Here is a 19,526-nt window from a genome sequence, read left to right as displayed (position 1 = left end):
AGTGGTGTTCTAAACTGGTTGGCAGTCATAGTATGGATTGATTAAATAAATAAATAAATATATGAAAAGATGACGGTGAGAAAGTGAATGTGCAGGCAGGTAGTCCCCAGAGAAGGAAAATCAGCTCTGAACAAATGCCATATTCACATAGTGCAGCAGCAGCAAACCTTTTCCTGGAAGCAAATGCAAGTTTCAGTCCAGACCAAGGTTCTCAGACAGACCCTACTGTGGTGGCAGGTGTATCCACAGGAAATAACAGGGCTGACCAATAAAGCCCTCCAACACTATTTTCCCAAGGACTGTGTGATCATGTAGTGGCCACATAGGAAGAATGTGATCCCCACAGGTATTCCAAAGGCTGCACTTCAAAATCACAGGCTTATGCAGACCACTACAACCACAGTGCTAGAGATTCCACTGGAACCAGTGGGAAAACCCTTCATCAGCAGAAGAATGAAGGTCATTAATTACAAGGCAAGCTTAGAATCTGGACTAGACAAAGTTACTGCTAGCCTCACGTCACTGAAGAGCTGAGCCACCTGGTCTAACCTTGTAGCTGACCCTGCTTTGAGCAGAAAGCTAGACTACAGACCTCATGAGGTCTCTTCCAAGCTGAACTACCCTATGATCCTAAGAGTACCACTGCATGGCAGAAAATGAGCATAACTCTGCTCTCAGCAAATATGCTTGAGTATAGATAGTGTTGTTTATTTTTGTTTTCCTACCAATTTACAGTATGCCGAAGCAGGCAAGAGACAATTAATAAATTATACCTTTTATGTAGGCAAAGCAAATGGAAAGCTAAGTTGTTTGCATACTTCAAACATACATTTTGCATTTTAATAGTAACTGAATATGGTGTAAGTAAAAATTAACAAAATACTTTTCATGGACCTGATGGTATTTTGATGGTATTTAAAACACTTCACACTCAAACACAAATACTAGAAATAATGAAAGTCAAAATTAGACCACACTGATCTGTATGCTTTGGAGCAAGATCAGCATCTCAAATTCAGCTTAAAGGCAGCTTCAACAAAGAATAGAACTGCAAGAGCCATTCCTAAATTTTGGAATCTGACCTGGCAAAACTTCTAGTGTCTTGAAATCTCATGAAACATCTGTCTTGACCTAAAATCTTACAGGCCTTCTGGAGACATCTGTTCACAGAAGAACTACATTTTTGAGAGCCTGTTGTAAGAAGACAGTAGGGAACTTGCTAACCAGGGAATGTTTTCATTAGGAAGGAAAAAAAAAACAACGTATTTTTCAAAAATGTAAGTATTTTCATAGGAACACACACCACAGTTCCAAAAGTAGCTTTACCAGGTCATTCCTGATTAAAAGCAGAGAGACCCTGCCATTGCCAACAGTTCCCAGCAAATGCTGGGAGCCTTTGCTTGCATTCAGGGAGACAGAGGTTCACAACCTGCCTAAGACAGATGGGGACTTTAATCTGCTTCCCACATACATCCCAGACATAGGCCCTAAGCATTGAACTTTTCTTGCTGAGGCAAATAAAGCCTCCCCAGCCCCCAGTCTTTTCAGGAGAGAAAAATAAAATCTTGCCATAATGTTGTCCTAGCTTGGAACTGAAACAATTTTTGAAACTGAAAAACCATTTGTAGGTGGGGAAAACCATTTCACACCCGACTCCAAAAATAGAGTTTAAGCTGCAATATGTGTCCACAGACAGTCAATGACAGAAAATCATAACTGCTAAATTTTGCCAACACAAGCATGTGAGTCTAATTCAGAGCTTCTTGAACAGTAAACATCAGATGTTGATAAGAACAGGTCCATCTATCTTTGCATCCCATCTCCAACAATACCTTGTTGCAAAGGCATGCTTGTAGAAGTATAAGAAACATACTATGCACGGAGTCATCTTTCTTCAGTATAACTCCTCTACTTTCAGTAATCATTTTAGAGACTTCCTGCATTATAGAGGAAGGTAAATCCCCCAAACTGGCTGTAGCTAGGCAGAGAAAGAACATTTCTGGGGGGTTGTTTTTTGCTGGGTTTGGGTTTTTTTGTTGTTTGTGGGGGGTTTAGGGTGGGCTTTTTGGGAGAAGCAGGGGTGTGGGTTTTTGTTGGGTTTTTGGTTTAGGGTTTTTTTGGGGGGTGGTTTGTTTGGTTGGGTATTTGTTTCCTGTGCAGGTAGTTGGTTCGTTGTTTTTAACTGATTACACCTAGTGACATGTCTATGTCCTGATGCTTGTGGCTTGGTAGCACTCACAATTTCAACCTGATTTCTGAAAATGCTGATCTTATTGCTGGCATAAATTGAAATGAGACATGCACCCATTCACCATCAGTGAACAAATAATTCATAACCATGGAACTGAAATTTGTGCAGGGAGTTTGTTGTCTTCAACACCCCCACATCACCTCCTTTGCAGACAAGGCCATCACAAGTGAACTGGATCACCCTAAAGATCAGCCAGCATTCATGCAGTGAATAGCATGAAGGGCAATTGAAGTGTGTCAATATTGATTTATTGACATAACAAAACTACAGAAACGTTTATGTTAAGAGTAACATAGAGACACACACTACACACATTTATACAAATGATCATTTTCAAATGACACTTAAACAAACGTCTTTCAGATGGAAACAACAATTCTTTTCCACTAGGAGTGAGATTCAGACCCAGTGACCAAAAGATAAAAGGCCTTTACCGCAGAAGTGCCCCAAGCATGAATTCGTTCCCCAGAAAAAGCAGTCTGTCAGCAGGAAGGTGCCGACAACTTTGGAGTCAGTCCCAGTAAGTAAACTCTCTTTCTAAGTGGGAAGGGGAAATCCCCAATGCCTTCCACAGTCCAACATTCCATATCAACTGAATAAAAGAGAAAAAAATAACTTCCAAATTCAGTCTATGTATATTTTAGAGCCAAAACCAAACATAAATGCATGAGTTACTTACGATCCTAGATTAATATTAAACAATTTTAATTACCCTTTCCAGCCAGAAGTTTCTTCCTTAGTTATTTGACTCACAGCTCTAAACTTTTACTTGAACTATATAAATAGCTGGTAAAAGAATTATCAACCTTATGGATCAGCTTTTAAATAGGAACACAACACTGCCAGTGAGTTATACAACTGCTTGTGAGACAGCAGTGAACTTCTCAATATCAGATTCCTAGGATCTATTCCTGACCCTCAGAGATGAAGAGTGTGGTCTACTGGCTAGTGATAACATAGAAAGTGCACCGAATTTGGCACATTTATCCTGCAGGCACTGCTGCAAGCTAAATGAAACTTGGTTCTTCTTAGGCTTCTCCATGTTACTATGTTTATAAAATAAGAACTAATGTTAAGAGTAAGAAACTCTGTTCTACAGTAACAGTTACACAATACATAAAGGTTCTGAAATTTCTTCATGAAAGAGAATAAAGCCAAGCATCATTTACCAACCAGAGGCCCAATGCATCTCTTCTCAGAGCACCTCTCATAAGCAGACACTGCTGGTGTCAGACACGACAGTTCCTCACAAAAGATACAGCACTGGTGGATTGGTATAGTTAAAGTACATTTCTGTTCCAAATTTAGAATTTTGTAACAGTAAAGCATCTTGTTCTATTTATGAACATTACAATAATGTAATTTATTATGTCTCACATAGCACTAAGCTGAAAGATAACACATGTGAAACCTGTTACCTGAATTGTGTCGGGCAATATACCCAAGTGCCCAAGATGCAGCTTCTTTGACTCCAGGGTCAAAATCTTCCAAGCAAATCACAAGCATTTCCAATGCTCCACACTGAACTACTGACTGAGCTAGCTGTGGAGAATGTTTACCAACTGCTCTTAGCACAAAGGCAGCTGCTTTCTTGTAGAAACGCTATACAAATCAGAAAAAAAAGAAAAAATAAAAGCTCTCACTAAGTAGTTCAAAGCATAATACAGTACAGACATGCATAAATTAAACTTTTTAGTAGTAGCAATATCTCATACAGATCCAAATCAGGACCACCAGACATCACACAAACAATGAACTTACAGTCCTTCTCTGAGACAGTTTATGATCTAAAATCTGCAGTAAGTGCATAAACAAACAGAAAAAATGAGAGGGCTAAGAGGATATGGGGAAAAGATAATAGTCTAGATAAGTCTGTTTGTTTAAGTCAGTAGTGAATGATAAAAGCTGCAAAAACAATAGCTCCTAATATATTTAACCAGATTACACAGGTTATGCGGGGCAAGCTTCTAAAATAACTCTACCCATCTGTGACACTTGCAAGGTTTCACAATTTCTAATATACCCTCACAACATCTCTGTGAGAAAACTTTGTTTACCTGTACAAACAGAAAACTGAGACACAAAGGATTAGATCCAGCAAAAGGGTTTAGCATCTGAATTCTGAAGTGCCTAAATACTGCCTAAACCCACAGCTAAGACCCTGAAAAGCCATCCTACCAAACACCCAACATCAGATGGCCCTCAGTTTTGACCAGACTCCTGCACATGCCCAGAAACGGCTCTCTTTCAACAGGACTAAGCACCTTGGCACCTCTGTTGTAAGTTCAAGCAAAATCCAAGCACTTAACTCACTTCTATCTATCTCCCTCAGCATTGGACCAAATATGTTTTGAGCATATAGGTAACCATGCTATGTGTACCATGCTGCACACATCATGGGCTTCCACATAGTTTCTACTAAAAGCACAGTTAAAAGTCTTTCCTCCAAAATCACATTTTGGTCTTCTCCTGCAGTTTTGTAACTATCACTGGGATGTAGAAACTGAAGATTAAAATTATTCCCATCTTAGTTTCAAAATCCAGAGCCCAGCTAAAAGTTTTCTGGCCAGAAACAACCATGCTGTGAAACAGTTCACCTACCTCATGAAGCCACTGCACAGCAATGAGTGCAAGATTGTGCGACAAGTAATCTGCTGCTATGCCTATGTGCTGGGAGCATGCCCTCCAGCCTGGCAATTGACAGATCACCCCTGTGGACAGGCTGCAGAGGGCTCTCTCTCTCTGTACCAGCTGGCTTTAATCTTATTCCAAGGTGTTCAATTCTCCCCAGCTCTGCACAGGGAGCCTGGGCACTTGACAGTGCTAGATTCCTATTGATAAAGTACCCAAAAAGGTGAACAATGCAAAACCCACATCCCTTTTGGAACAAGTCCAGAGAAACAAAGAATCATGTGAGTGCTTTTGTGTTTCTTGTAAGGTGCCCGAACACCTTCAAAAGACTAAAATCTAAAGCACTAAGGTATGGTAATAGAAGAATATCTGCAGTGGCTCCACAGGAAGTAAAATGGACCCAGGCCCACTCCCTGGCCCTGAAGGAAGGTAACACAACATACCACACCCGTTCTTCTAAATTCTTCTCTCAAAGCACAATGGCCTCATCTACACTACTGGAGATGTGCTATCCCCCTAAACCACTTCCAGGCTTTGTTGAGTAGTTTGATGGTTGGTGTTGGCTAAAAGTTCATCAGAGAGCACGTTAACGATCTAAAGAGCCCTGTCACCTTCCAGTGCTCAGACACATGCCCCAACCCTCCTTAGTTTATCAGTACTGATATAAATGCTCAATGCCAAAAATCCAGTCTTCTAAGCTAAGGCCTACAAGCAAGTACCTTAAACACCATGTACAAGTAAACCATTAAATTTCATTTAGGGGAAACAGAAGTTAAGGGAAATAGTAAAGATACATTAGCTGAGGATTTGACTATTTAAGGTACTGTAAGTTTTGATGAACTCAGTTGTCCTATAGTTGTTTACACCAGTCTATGTCTGCAAATATGGATACGTTATTTCTGTTAAGTAATTATGCTCCTGGCAAAGTAAAACACATCTTTTGGTTTTGTTATTTAAAACACATTTATTTACAAACAAACCATATTCACAGGCACAGACACTGTAAAACTGTATTTTGCTCAGTTTAATTGACAAAACATTGATCTGGGATGTAACCCTGTAACTGTTCTCCCTAAATCAACAGAATCAGTATTTATAGTATCCTCAAAGAATCTGCTCCTTAAATGTAGATGTTGATAGACGAAGAGTGAATGTAATGAAAACAGGGTTTTTTGCTATGGGAAGTAACAAACTGCATGCATTGCTAAACTCTGTATGAACTGGATAATGAGTTTCCTTCACTTGCCCTCAGTCACCAAGGCATAGTAGGCTTTCCATGACCTAACACTAATCTTGCTGCTGCCCCAAGTGATGCTGAATTACAGTCATCTTGATGCAAGGACAGCACAGGCAGTAACATAGAAGACATAAATCAAGCTAATTTAGTGAGGTCTTAGAGTTGCAGCAGGGGGGTAGTTTCCAAAACAAAGCAAGAGTATAAGGAATTTTGTTCTTCACTTCAATATAGAAATAAAACAACCAAAATGGTTATAAAGTTGTCTAACTAAAACTTTAACTTTCCATACTATACCAGTATCTTGACATGAAGGTTTTTCTTTAGCTTTTTTTTTAAAGATGAATTGTATAGACAATGACCTATATGCACAGAAAAATATGCAAAGAGTACTTATGTTTTCTTCAAAAGATTAAAGATGAAAACATAGAGTTTTCCAAATTATATTTCAACTGAAATCCTACTTCTCCTAAATCTAATAAATCAAAACTGCAACTTAAGTATGGCTGTGGTATCAATCCACTCAGCTGTCTCTTTCCAGTTATTAGAAACCTTATTAAACAGTATTTCTGTTAATCTAGGTTAGAAACACTAGAAAGCTGGAATATATGCAAAACCTGAAGAAAAATGGCAGGAAAGGAGAGACACCAGCAGATTTATTTGTATTGCAATTGTGACTACACTTTTTTGTGTGTTTTTGACACACAAATACGAAGTTGAAAAACTTTCAGAATATTTTCCTGTGTTGGTCGATTGAAATTTCTCATGCTACAAATTTCTGAAAGGCTATGTTTGGAGATATTAAATATTTAATCACAGAAATTCTGGGGTTTACATGTATTTTACAAGTGTATCATTGACAAATCCTAGTCAATTAGCACTACAACTTTCAAACTGTCTCATTTTTAAGAGGGACCTTTTATAAAGCATCACTCAACATTTTAAAAACATAAGAGTGCCATGAATGTATTTCTTATAGTGCACTAAAAAGTAAGACAATATTTTAAAGTCAAGCTTATTTGAAGTCAAAGTTAGGCACACAGTACACACTGATCTCTCAGGGTTCAAACATACATGGTGTCTGTGACTCCAGCACATGTATTGCTATATTAGGATAACAGCAGATAGCTGATACAGAAAGGCTTCCCTTTCCCTGTGCATTAGTTAAATATATGTGTGTGTGTATATATATATATGTGTGTGTGTGTATATATATAACTTACGAAAACAATAATGCCTTACATTCTGCTCAGACAACGAACACAGGAGCTGTGGAAGAATGTCTCCCTTCACAACTGCCTCTGCCAGGGCATCGTTATAATTGGCAAGTCTCCCAAGAGCCAAAGCAGCAGTCTGTTGAATATTTGGGATGACATCCAGCAAAAGAGGTCTCAGCAAAGTCATTACACCTGAGTTATACCAAGAAGAGAAAAGCTCATTTGATAAGCAGACATTTTTCTAAACATTTGCCTTTATTCATAAAAACCTATTGAATTACTCTTCCAGGTAATAAGAACTTGAAGGAAATCCAGGTGTTCCACTGAAATGAAGTTGGCACTTGGATAGCACTGCTGATGCATAGCAATGTTTCTGCCCATTTTTCATAGGTACAAAACACTTCTGAAATATAAAAAAAAAATCACATGTAGAAATAAGCTACATTCAAACATCTACAAAATACAGACCTGAAAGCATATGCAAGAAAATAAGGTATATTCAAACATACATAAAATGCATGTGTTGAAGTATGCACAGGAAACTCCACCTGGAGGTCCTGGTGAGCTGACATTGGCATGTTGCTCATTCAGCATGCCAGCAGAACCTCTGTGTTAAATTACACCAAATTATATTTCATCTATTATAAATCTTATTATTATTATTATTAGACTGATTTATTTGGGGACCAATATCCATAATACATTACACTCCAGCTGAAGATTTTATCATGTCATTATTTATGATATGCTTTCACTATTGAGTCCACCGTGTATCAGTTAAACATGAAAGAACATGAAAGTCCATTCTCTAAGGTAGTCTTACAATACATACTTGAAATTATAGGTGGGGTGAGCAGCTGTGACATGAACCATTAGCAGTTACAGGCTAAGAAAGTCCTTACATGGATAAAAACCTGGCTAAAAATAGGAAGTGGGAGGAGTAAACTTTCCATTCTTGCAATAGGAGGGAAGAGGTCACTGTGCAGTTCTGCAGGCCTCCCTGCTGGGACATGTGCCATTTAGTATTCACCTATGATCCGGAACAGCACGAACAGTGAGGTGAGATTTTGCTGTTGACCCAAAGTTATTCAAGGTAGTATCTGTGAGGAAAACTATAAGGAACTAGAGATTGAATGACTGGATAACAAAATGGCAAGTGAAATGGAACACATACAGGAAATACAATCCTAATGTCACATATGCAGTGATGAATCCCAAACAGATCACTACGACCCAGAAGAAAGATCTTGATCTTAGAACAGGCAGTTTCAGAGAGGTACCAGCTCATTGCTCAGAAGCAGAGAAGAAACTTTACCTACAGAAGTATCCAGAGTACTCAGGATTACTTGGAAAAGAAAAAACACCAAAGCAGGGACCATCATTATGCCACTGTATAAATCTATCCTATATTTAATACCCTCCCCTGGCAGTAGAACTGGAAAAGGTTCAGTGAAAGGTAACAAGGATGATCAAAGATGAACGGTCTGTATGTAGAAGCTTTTCCTACAGTTAAACTAAGCCCCTTCAATAAGAATATAACTGAGATACACCCAGTTACATAAAAAACATGATTTATAAGGTCTGGGAAGTGTATTACGATTCTTAAAAAGTGCTGTCCCTGTATCAGCTGCATGAATTAATACTTCTCAGCTTTATACCTCAGCCAGAAAGCAATGCTCTCTGAAGATGCAGAAGTGGTACAACAAAACACCAAACACTCAGAGCCACAGTCAGAAATCTCCATCTCAGTTCTTTCTACTACATTTGTTTGCTAACAAAAATAAAGATTTCGCAGGGTAACTGTGGAAGAAAGTAACACTTCCTTTCTCAAGGCCTCACGTGGTTCTGAGCACTGAACAAAGTATTTTGGTACGACAGTCTCGCAACAGTGGCATCACCGCCTGATGGCAAGTAGCACCCAAGTGTTGAACAGGGATACACCACGACCAGGGAAGCTAAGTGCCTTAGAGCAAGGAATAGTCCAAAGGGATGGAGGCTGTAACAAGTCACACCAGTAACACACTTCTGTGTAGAAAGACACTGAACTGAAAAAGGTAAGCTGAGCAGCAGTGTAATTCTCACAGAGAACATTTAATTTACGTTAGAAACAAACTGCTTCCAGCAAGAAGAAAATAGCCTAATAATCTATACATGGCTCCAAAAGGGTGGCGGGGGGCAAAAGTAACCATGGAGGCCATGCCGACCACTAATGAGTTTGTCCTGGGAAGGTCAATACTCCAGACAGAAGCTGCACTGCCATGAGAGGTATGACCACGCTGGATGTTCACAATTCAAAATAACACAGACCTCAGGGGGGCATGCAGTAAAAGGAGAAAAGCAAAATGAAACTGTGATTTCTAATAGCATTACAGAAACACCAAAAGTGGCTCTGTAACATGCATTAATTGAGCATGTACATGTAGAACCTATGGAAATAGGTCTGTAGTGTAGCTGGCAGCTGCTTGCACTTCTGTCAAAGCCACTGGGAGCTGAAAAAGGCCTCCTATGTACCAAGACAAAAGCTTGATCCTCCAGTATTGTAACGATCAATGTGAATTCATTTTGCACTTTGCAGAAATCACTACTCCAGAATGTGGTCATCATACTGATATCTTCTCACAAGCCCTCCCAAATAGCAGGTATGATCTCATTAGCAGGTTATGTTTCATATCAAAATGCACCAAGTACTTTATATGACAAATTAAAAAAAAATATGTGAGGTGGGGCCAACCCCACATCTCACTTATAGTGAGCTATTGTCCAGCAAGTCACCTGAACCCTCTATGGGAGGGCATTCTTGTCCTTCCCTCTAACATCAGTTGCATGGTCAATCAACTCCTGAAATTCCTAAGGAGACCTCATGCTGTTCTGATGCTATTTACACTGAAGGTATTTTAGTAGAGCAGAAACAGAACTAGTACACTTGTATTTAGTGTACAGACAATACAAACCCAAGATTATTTAATAAATAAAAAAGGGGGTGAGGAGGTAAAAAATTAGTTTTACTGCTATAAAAAAGACTGTTAGAAGTGGTTGGGAGAGAGCAATAGAAGCACTTTAGCATACAGTGCCCTAACCCTAGAAAAGCCAACAGGCTGATGGGTGAGACATTCAACTACAATGTAGCAGACGTTTGAGTTCTGGTGGTGGTCTCAAACTGCAGTGACATTTAAATAGACTAGAATCACTTTACCCGGGAGGAACCCATGAGTTAGATCCAGACCACATGACAAGTTTCTGGTCTGCATGACATACCTAGACACCGCAAAAATGTAAAACCACATTTAAGAAAGCTTACACACACATATGTTTTGAGTTGTGCTAAATACAAGATTCATATAATATGCGTTTTCAAGATTAGCTGATACAGATTTCACTTTTAGAATAAGCTAAAAAGCCTTGAGCCTGAAAATGCTTCTAAGCAGCAAGCCTCCCCATGACCAATACCGCTCATTTCATGGTAATACAAACCATGTAGAGCTTGGTGATGACATTTAAGTGCCAGCACAAAACATTCTATTGCTAATTATTTTAGCTGATGAAACTGAAGGTGAGGAAAGAGATGAAAAATGAAATGGTAGTTACTGTTTGAAGAAAAGACACAAGATGGTAAAAACAGGGCTCAAAAAAAAACCCTAACCAGTAAATGGATGGAAAAGGTTCAGAAATAATAGAAACTGTGCAGATCCTTAAAGAGACTATATTTTCTTAAAGTGATGCCTGAATGTGAGAAAAGACGGCAAATAAATAGTTATGATGACAACAGCTTTGGAGTAACAAAAAAAAACAAAACAAAAAAACAAAACCAAAACTCAATTCCTGTTATTATACAAGCCTTATAGTGACATCAAATTAACCAAGAATTGAGAGATGTGTATAGGCCTAGATTACGCTTGTGCATTGAATATAATTAAAAGCTTCTACCTCTGCTTCCCACCTTCCCTAAAACCAGTTTCTTTCTCTGCATCGAGATGCTATCAATTATGTGACTCCTCTGCAAGACCCACTGCCTGAGTTTTCACCATTATCATGATTTTTACATCTTCAGCAAACTGAGTATTTCTTTCTTTACAGCACTTAGAAAAAATAAACAATTCTGAGAGTGTGAAAACATCTACCCTAGGGACTATGGTCTCCACTAAAACACCTATAGGAAAAACAAGATGTTCACTCTTCCTTCTGTCACTTTTGAAGATAGTGCTGGAAAGGACAGACATGCCTGACACAGGAGGAGGCTTTCCTGTCCTGGGCCCGACCCAGCTTTCTCCCAGACACAGCTGGTTTTGGTGAGCTGCTCTATTTGATCTTTTCCTTTCTTTTGACTATCCTGTCTGCAGCAAAGTCTAACCCCCTTTTCCAAAGAAGTCCAAGCCAAGATTCCTACTGGCATTTTGAGTTAAATTCAAATACATTTAATATTGTCTTAGAGCAGGAAAATAGGTAAGAACCTTCCAACAACTTCTTTTTACTTCTACCATTCACTCAAGTGAACAGGGCCATACAGAGCAGGGAGTAACAGTGTCCTGCTGCTGAAACCTTTAGGAGAACTCTTTGGCCTTCTTCTAAATAAGTCTGTTGTGACAGAAGTAAGAAATTCATTAACTAATTCAAAGGCAACAACACAGAAACTAAACTACAAAATAAGGCCCTTAGACCACTGGACTAGATTTGTTTTGGAAGAGTTCCCACTAGCAACTCAGAGTAAGAAAGAATTACTGCCAAATACCCTCTTGCATCACAGAAAAACTTGACTGACCTTGGGCAAGGAATGATTCTACTTTCCATCCTCAGTTTCCCACTCAGATTTATTTCAAAGAAAGACACACTTTAGAAGCTTAATCACCCTTAACACACACTTCTGAAGTGGAACTGCTGTGCACAGGCCTGATGCGCTTCTTTTTAGTAAGCAAGTGCTGGCTGCTGCCTATCTGGAAAAAAAAATCCACTCGAGGCAGTGGCAGGCTCCAACTTTTTCCATTCCAAGTTCCAGTAGCCAAACAAATAGTCACTATTCTGGAGATAGCAATCTTCATTGGTCATTTTGATTTTGGGGGGAAAACCACCTGGAAGTCACACAGAATCACTCTATCCTCCTCCTCTTACTCTTGCCAAACCCTTGCCAAACATGAATAGTCACAAGTCAGAGAAATGTCACTCTACATTTGAAATTCTCTCCATGTCTGAACCTGAAGATGACCACTCCTATCCTATTCTCCTTCTTTAAAAACAAGATTTATTTCTGCTTTAAAACGTAAATGTGGAAAAAAGTAATTTTACTTAGTGTTGCCTCTGGACGCACTTATCTTGAAGATGCTGTCCTCCTAATTTATGCTATGGATCAAATACAATGTTGTCTTTTCATTTTTGTGTCCTATCTGTTACACTAAGAACATTCACCAAGCTTACCATTAGCACTCAAACATTCATCATTCACCTTGATTCTTGAGGGCTCCTGATATCAAATTCAGCTGATTTAGCAAGGAAATAAAATGGAAATTTATTTCTGCCTCACCCCAATTCCTTATCTTCAGCTACCAACCACCCTTTCCTACAAGCAGCACAGCTGTGAGTTTTAAGCAGAAGACTTGAATTTCCCAGAAGAATAGCAACAGAAAACTTTCACACTCCTTTTGACACAGCCTCTTCCTGAGATGATGCAGTATGCATGTCTCAAGTACATGCTCTGCAAGTGTGACTCACCCCGAGAAAGGACTCCTCACTGCAACAGTTCCAGGCACAACACAGCTACAATCATTCAAATATCAAATGCAACATAAACACCACTTGGTAACAGAGACTCTGAGTAATCAAGTAGTTCACACAGCAATTACCAGATGGGGTTGGACATAATGCAGATTCAGTTTGACAGTGGGACTGGAGACTTCTGGAAGGATAGAGGAGCAGCAAGTTGTTCCTCCTTACAAGATGATCTGGCTGGTATTTTCCCAAACACTGTTTCTGCATTAATGAAGCAGAACTAATCCTGTTCCAAGAGTACAGAGTTTCTGAAAATGCCCCTCATGGAACTAGTTAGTGGCCACCACACAATCCTTCATAGACACACCAAAACCAATGTGGTCACAAGGAGGTGCTGCTTTTTAGTGACCACTTGCTAAGATGAGACTGAAGTTCCTAACAAATTCTGGCTTTGAAATTTTACGCAGAAATCTCTTCCAAACAGGCCAGGAGGTGGAGAGGAGGAGCATTTCTGGAGCAGTTGAGCTTTCAGTTGAGTTACAGTAAAAGCCAGCCCTCCCGCTTTAGCTACTTTTACCTTTTCTTTGTCATCTCTCTGGTACTTTTCTCAATATACAGCTTCCTTCTTCCTTTCATCACACACCACCATGTCCTCAAGCCTTGGGAAAAGCCACTCTCCTCACTTGATCTATTACAGCTCCTTTTGCCTTTGATGCTACGTTGCATATGCCTCTCCCACTTCTCCCACTAAAGCTCAACAAAGCTTTCAAATCAAAATTAAAATAATTACAAACAAATTAAAAAAAAAAAAAAAAAAAAAAAAAAAAAGCATCCTTCACAAGACAGTGTGTATAAACCCAAATGTTGAAAACTGGCTATATGGGGGCACTGGAGTCTGTCCATTCATATCCACTTGCAAGGTCCAGGTAGAGCAAGAACACAGGTGCTTTATAGGAGCAGCTCTTTCTGCACAGCTGACTCAAAAGCCATCCTCCCTACACACCCTGTGCTCCCAGCAGGCTTTCTACAAAGCACTGTCCTACCAGAGCATATTCTTCCATATAATTTAAAATATGGAATTACATTCTGAAATCTGTTCCCAGAGTCTGATCCTCCTTACACAGGGTCAAGTGTCCAACTGTCATGCTCAAAATAGGTACGCTTATAATATGGAAGAGAGGTTGAGAAAAGCATGAGCAAAAAGACTCAGTGTAGTTGGATGAGGGAAATAAATTTGAACCATCTTGTCTCAAAAACAACAACTCCTCAAACCACGGTAAAGATCTGGAAATACAGCTTTTAAAACCTGTGACCACTAGAATAGCTCTGAAGCTGGGAGAGAACCAGTGCTCAAGACACCATCTCTTACCTGATCAAACCAGACCATGAAGTAGGTAAATCTGCCATGCCACCAGGGTTTGTGGTGGAGCCCTGCCCCCCAGGCTATACCCTCTTGCCAATGCAGATTGTGAGGAACAGAAACAGGAGAAGATGCCCAGAGGTAAAAGAGGAGGAGAGGACTCACTCCTGAAACATAGCTTGTTATGCTAGGGTGCAAGGCTTACAAGTAGCTTCACACCAGGCAGAAAGGAAAGCAGACCTGGGCTCAGGGTTGTGAGCTGACAGAATGGGAGGATAGGTGGAACAGATTCACTGGGAAAGGGTCTTCCTTTACACTGACATTCTGGAGCTTTCCTAGCACCCTGCCTTAAGTAGGTAAGGCAGAGGAACAGAAGTTGAAGTTATCTGCCCAAGATGATAGATACCCCAGCAGCAATGAGAAACGAACACAGGTAAGGTCCCATTATGACACACAGGCTGCTAGACCCCACAGCTCCAAAATTCTTTTCCCATGTTCAAGACTCAGCTTTCCCTATGACTTCCATAGTCATTACACTTAAGAATGTGATCAGCCCAAAGAAAGAGGTTAAAGTGCCAATTCTGTAACATCTTTTAAGTCAAAGGCTAAGTTCCAACACTAAACCACTTCTTACTCCCAACAGTATCCTTAAATAACTTACAAATTAAAAGCAACAAGCCTATCACAAGCTCTAATGCAAAATAAATAAAAACCTAATTCATACTATGAGAAAATACAAAAATGAACATTCAGAAGTAATTCAAGTCTTCTTCTAATACATTTACTAATGAATTGTAAATGCCTCTAAAAAAATTATCAGAACAAAATGCTATTTCAAAGGAACTATTATTTACAGAGTGCTGCACTTCACAATGCAGATGAATAAAGGAGAATTAGAGTCCCAGTGACTTCCACTCTTAGAAATCTATTGGAACCAGCCAGATTTTCTCCTACATCTCCTACAAGACAGAAAGCTGACTAAATCTCAGTGCAAGAAAGAGAACTCAAGATCATCTGCCATTATAATTGAAAATAGTCTGTTTCTATGCCTTTACATTTCGGAAGAGTGAGGGGGTGTGGAGCTCAATAATGCATCCCAGTACAAAACTTCGTAAGCTGTAGCTGCCAAATGAACATATTTATTTTTAAAGACTATGTTTAAAACCATTACTACCAAAGTAACTTCTGCCACTAGTCAGCAGCTCTCCAGAAATGAGATTTGATAAATTAATTGTCTGTCTTTGTTCCAAGTAAGTATTTACTAAACAGAAAAACTTCAGAAGTTTTGGAGATTTATTTTTTTAAGTATCCATTAATTAGACATTCAAACAACAAACCCTGTGATGATTATTCATGGTAGGTATTCCACCACAAAGAACAACCCAACCACAGAGCTGGAAAACACCCGGGAATGAGTTCTGACAAAGGAATTTCTCTGATCATTCCTTGCACTTCCCCGCCACGAGAAAGCTGTTGAGCTCCTAGGCACAGATCCCCCAGGACATTCCTCAGCAGAAAGCATCAGTGCCCTGTAAACTTGTCAAAGCCCAGGGCCAGATTCCAGTTCCCTGGTTAAAACCACTTATAAGGGGATTTCTGCTCAGTTGGAAAGGCAGCTCCAGAGCTTGATGAGATACAGAAGCCTCAGAAGAGGGATGCTCTGGGAAAAGGTGGGCTTCCTGTTGGCCCTCTCTGACCTTCTTTCTAGCTTGTCAGTTCCCCCTCCTTACAGGTCATATATAGGAGTCTCCACGATAATGGTACCTCAAAGTTTCTCAACAGCCAAGCCAGCATAAGAAACTCCCACCTCTGATCCTGGCCACTTGCTCCCCTCCATGATGCCATCTGCCATCTCCTAATTTGAAACAATACCACTGCTTGTACCTGGTTTAATACCACAGAAGCAGGGCTTACAGTGTAGTAAAGAACTGTTTTTTTAAATACACTTCCATCTTTCATGATGTTAGCATGGTGTCCAGAGGCACCTCCACAAAGCACAAGGTCTTAAACTAGTATTTACTTTCCTCACAAGATATTAAGTATTTATCAAAAGGACTTCTATAAATGTGATGAAACAGTTTATTCCTTGAGCACTGATCTCTCACTGCTACCAGTCTGAATCTCAGACATTCTAGGAATATAAACCAAGGCAAGTAATACAACAGTACAGTACATTTTAAGGGCTCAATTTTGTTTAAATTCGAGTCACTGTAATCTTGACTTCTGCTCCAGCAAGAAGAAGACTAAATCCTGACAACCTCTGAGATCTAACCAAAGAACCATGCAAGATGACACTAACTCCTACAGCTAATAGAAAATGACAGCAGGCAAAGACTTTCTGCATCTTCTTAAAACAGCCATCTCCCTAAGGGATACCTAACTTTCTTTACCAGAAGAAGAAACAAGCCCCCAACCCTTTTATATATGGGTTTATACAGAAATGCATGCATAGACAGACATACTTCTTTCTCAAATCACTGCTTCAGAGTTCATTGGATCAAGACCACAAAAGGCATGCCAGTAACCTGCTAGACAGCAATGTCTTGAAATATTTGGTTAAGTGCTTAAAAAAAAATACCATCAAATGAAGTTTTATTTGGTAGGGGATTTTAAAAGCCACTTAATAACATTTAATTAGGAGGAGGTTTTAAAACCTGTATCTAGAAAAAGTCAAAACTAACAGCCATCATTTTAATTATATAACTATGAATCAGTTTTAAAGGCACATGTTGGGGAAGACACTAAAATATTTGTGGGCCTCAAGCATTCAAACAAGTTGTAATAGGAAAGGCTGGAAAATTCAGACATTCCCCTCTTTTCTAACATCTGAAAAGCTAAAGCCTACAAAAAAGCAGCTCAATAAAAGAATGAGCCAGGAAGGATGGCAACCTACACAAATGCACATTTTCACATTACTACCCCAGAGCGTGATCCTTGTACAGTTAACCTTCAAACCAATACCTGCTGTGCTCAGAAGAAAGTTTCAGGCCTCTGAACTGATTTCTTCTGTACAAGCAATAAATCAGTTCTGAGGTGGAGCTACCAAACAGATTACATCAAATAATTATTTTAAGAATAAATACAATGTAATTAAAGTTAGCTTGGCACTTTGCTTGCTTTCTTTAAGTAAGAGACTTTCTGCATTTTTAAAAACAGTGAAGCTAAGAAGCCTGCTTAAATGTGATCTCTGTCAGTAGCTAAAACCAGAACTGTTAATAGACACAGAGGGACCTCTTCTTACAAATGAGGCATAAATTATTCCTATGGCCAAGATGTCCCTTTGGTAAACAGAGCTCATTTGTATAAACTAAAGAAGGGGCATTAACTCACTAAAAAATACCAAGAGGCACAACAAGCTAATGCAAGAGGCCTGGTGTCAACATGTCACTCCGATAATCAAAGCAAATGTTTCCTTAACAAGAATTTAAGTAACAGATTTTCAATAAAACCATTTTAATAAACAGCTGTAAATACAATAACAAAAAGTTGAAAGCATTTACACGATTTCGTTTCTTTTGTTTGTTTGTTTGATCCCATTGTATCTCAGAAAAGACTGACAGCTTTACTAGATTTGGGAAACAAGAATTAAAAACAAAATCAAGACAAACCAAAACATAATCAATTCATGAATACCATATGGTAAAACAGCTACTGATTTACAGCACTTTTTCAAACTGTCTTTCAGGTAATCAGTTACTGAGCAGTTCTTTTTCCTCTTTAAACCTCAGGAACTTTGGCCAAGCAGAGTGGGTCTGCCAGATGCCAGCAGCACAACAGCTGGTGGAATTGCTCCCGCAGCTCCTGTTTCTAAAAATGCTCAATTTGGTTCACGACATCCCACGACAGCAATATAACAAAAGCGGCTCCCTTTTTCAACCCAGCAAATCTGCTGGCGAAAAGCACTGAAGAATTCAGGAACAACTTATAAAGCCAGTATAAAAACAGCTACTTCTAAAGCAAGCTTTCCTAAGCAAGTCGTGCTGGCTTCACAGGGAATTCAGCTTTCTGCGCTTCACGTAAAGCTGTATTGGAAGCACAAAAAAGTACATTAAGTGGGTTATACGGAGAAAATTTCCCTGAAATAGAAATAAATTATGAGATCACAGCCAGAGACATCTACCTCAGAAACACAGAACAGAAAACACAGACATAACTCCGCACACAAGCGGGACCAGCCGCGCTCAGAGCTGACGGACGAGCCTACTGTAACCTCCCCACGGCGCCGCAGGGGACTCAGCAAGCCCAGCCTCGCACCGCGGAGTCGGGGGACAGCCAAATCCTATTGGGAACAAACCTCTGGAAAACTAAGCAGCCAGCCTGGCGGGGAAGAGAAAAGGGGAAAGAAAACCAGGGACTCGCTCCGGACAGCCCCGCAGTCCCGGGCCAGCCCCTGCCGCGCTCGCCCTTCCCTGCCCTGAGCGTTACGCAGCGGCTCCGGGACGCGGAAGCCGGCTCTCAGTTGGCGAAAAGGAAGGGGAGCGGGCGCGTACCTGCATTTTGGAGGGTATCGATGTTCTGCGGCCGGGCGGCGAACTCAGCCACCGCCTGCACGAACTGCGTCCGGGCGCGCTGGTACTGCTCGAAAACTGCGGGCGGCAGCGCCGGGGCACCGGATTAGCGGCAGTGCCGGGGCACCGGGTTAGCGGCCGTCCCGCCAGCCCCGGTCCAGCCCCAGCCCCAGCCCCAGCCCCAGCCCCAGCCCCAGCCCCAGCCCCAGCCCCAGCCCCGCCGCCCCGGCCTACCTTGCAGGACCTGCCTCTGGCTCATAGCGGCAGCGCCACAGCAGGCTGCGCACCCGCGCACGGCCGCACTCTGTGTACTCGTTGCCCTGGAAACCGGGCGGAAGTCGCGCCGCGGGGGGAGAGGCGGGACCGCGGCCACGCCGCCCGTGACGTCAGTGCGCCTGCCCGCCGCGTGCAGCCCCGACAGCGCTCCGCTCCCGCTCAGCCTTGCGGGTACTGGTAGCGTTTGCTCTGCGGGCGAGGTGCAGCATCCGTGTGTTAAACACAGGGGCGCGGGTGTTTGCGGCGAGAAGATTTCGGCTGCTGTGGCAGACCCGAACGGCGTGTGCACACGCCACGACGGACAGGGCGTCCGTGGGTGCAGATGTGAACATGTGCAGGAGCCGCTGCTCCT

The 19,526-nt window shown here is 40.9% G+C and overlaps 1 protein-coding gene across 3 annotated transcripts in view; it reads right to left on the bottom strand.

Annotated features, from left to right (window-relative positions):
• SPAG6 (sperm associated antigen 6) overlaps positions 1-19,260 on the bottom strand; it is a 35,795-nt gene extending 16,535 nt beyond the window's left edge. For 2 of the 3 annotated variants that reach the window (XM_057432643.1, XM_057432642.1), the window contains exons 1-4: positions 19,133-19,260; positions 18,881-18,976; positions 7,359-7,525; positions 3,670-3,853 (exon numbers count right to left, since the gene is read on the bottom strand). In XM_057432643.1, coding sequence (XP_057288626.1) covers positions 3,670-3,853; positions 7,359-7,525; positions 18,881-18,976; positions 19,133-19,157 — 472 coding nt within the window. In that variant the 5' untranslated portion in view covers positions 19,158-19,260. Of the gene's footprint in view, positions 1-3,669; positions 3,854-7,358; positions 7,526-18,339; positions 18,467-18,880; positions 18,980-19,132 lie in introns of those variants that run through there. The other variant, XM_057432644.1, reaches the window with a different exon arrangement.
• Between the last annotated feature and the right edge of the window lie 266 nt (positions 19,261-19,526).

This window comes from Pezoporus wallicus, unplaced genomic scaffold (genome assembly GCF_028554395.1).
Source record: "Pezoporus wallicus isolate ANWC-B61680 ecotype Strahan unplaced genomic scaffold, APGP_CSIRO_Pwel_v1 scaffold_2584, whole genome shotgun sequence".
NCBI lineage: Eukaryota > Metazoa > Chordata > Aves > Psittaciformes > Psittacidae > Pezoporus > Pezoporus wallicus.
This window is presented reverse-complemented; position numbering and strand designations above follow the sequence as displayed.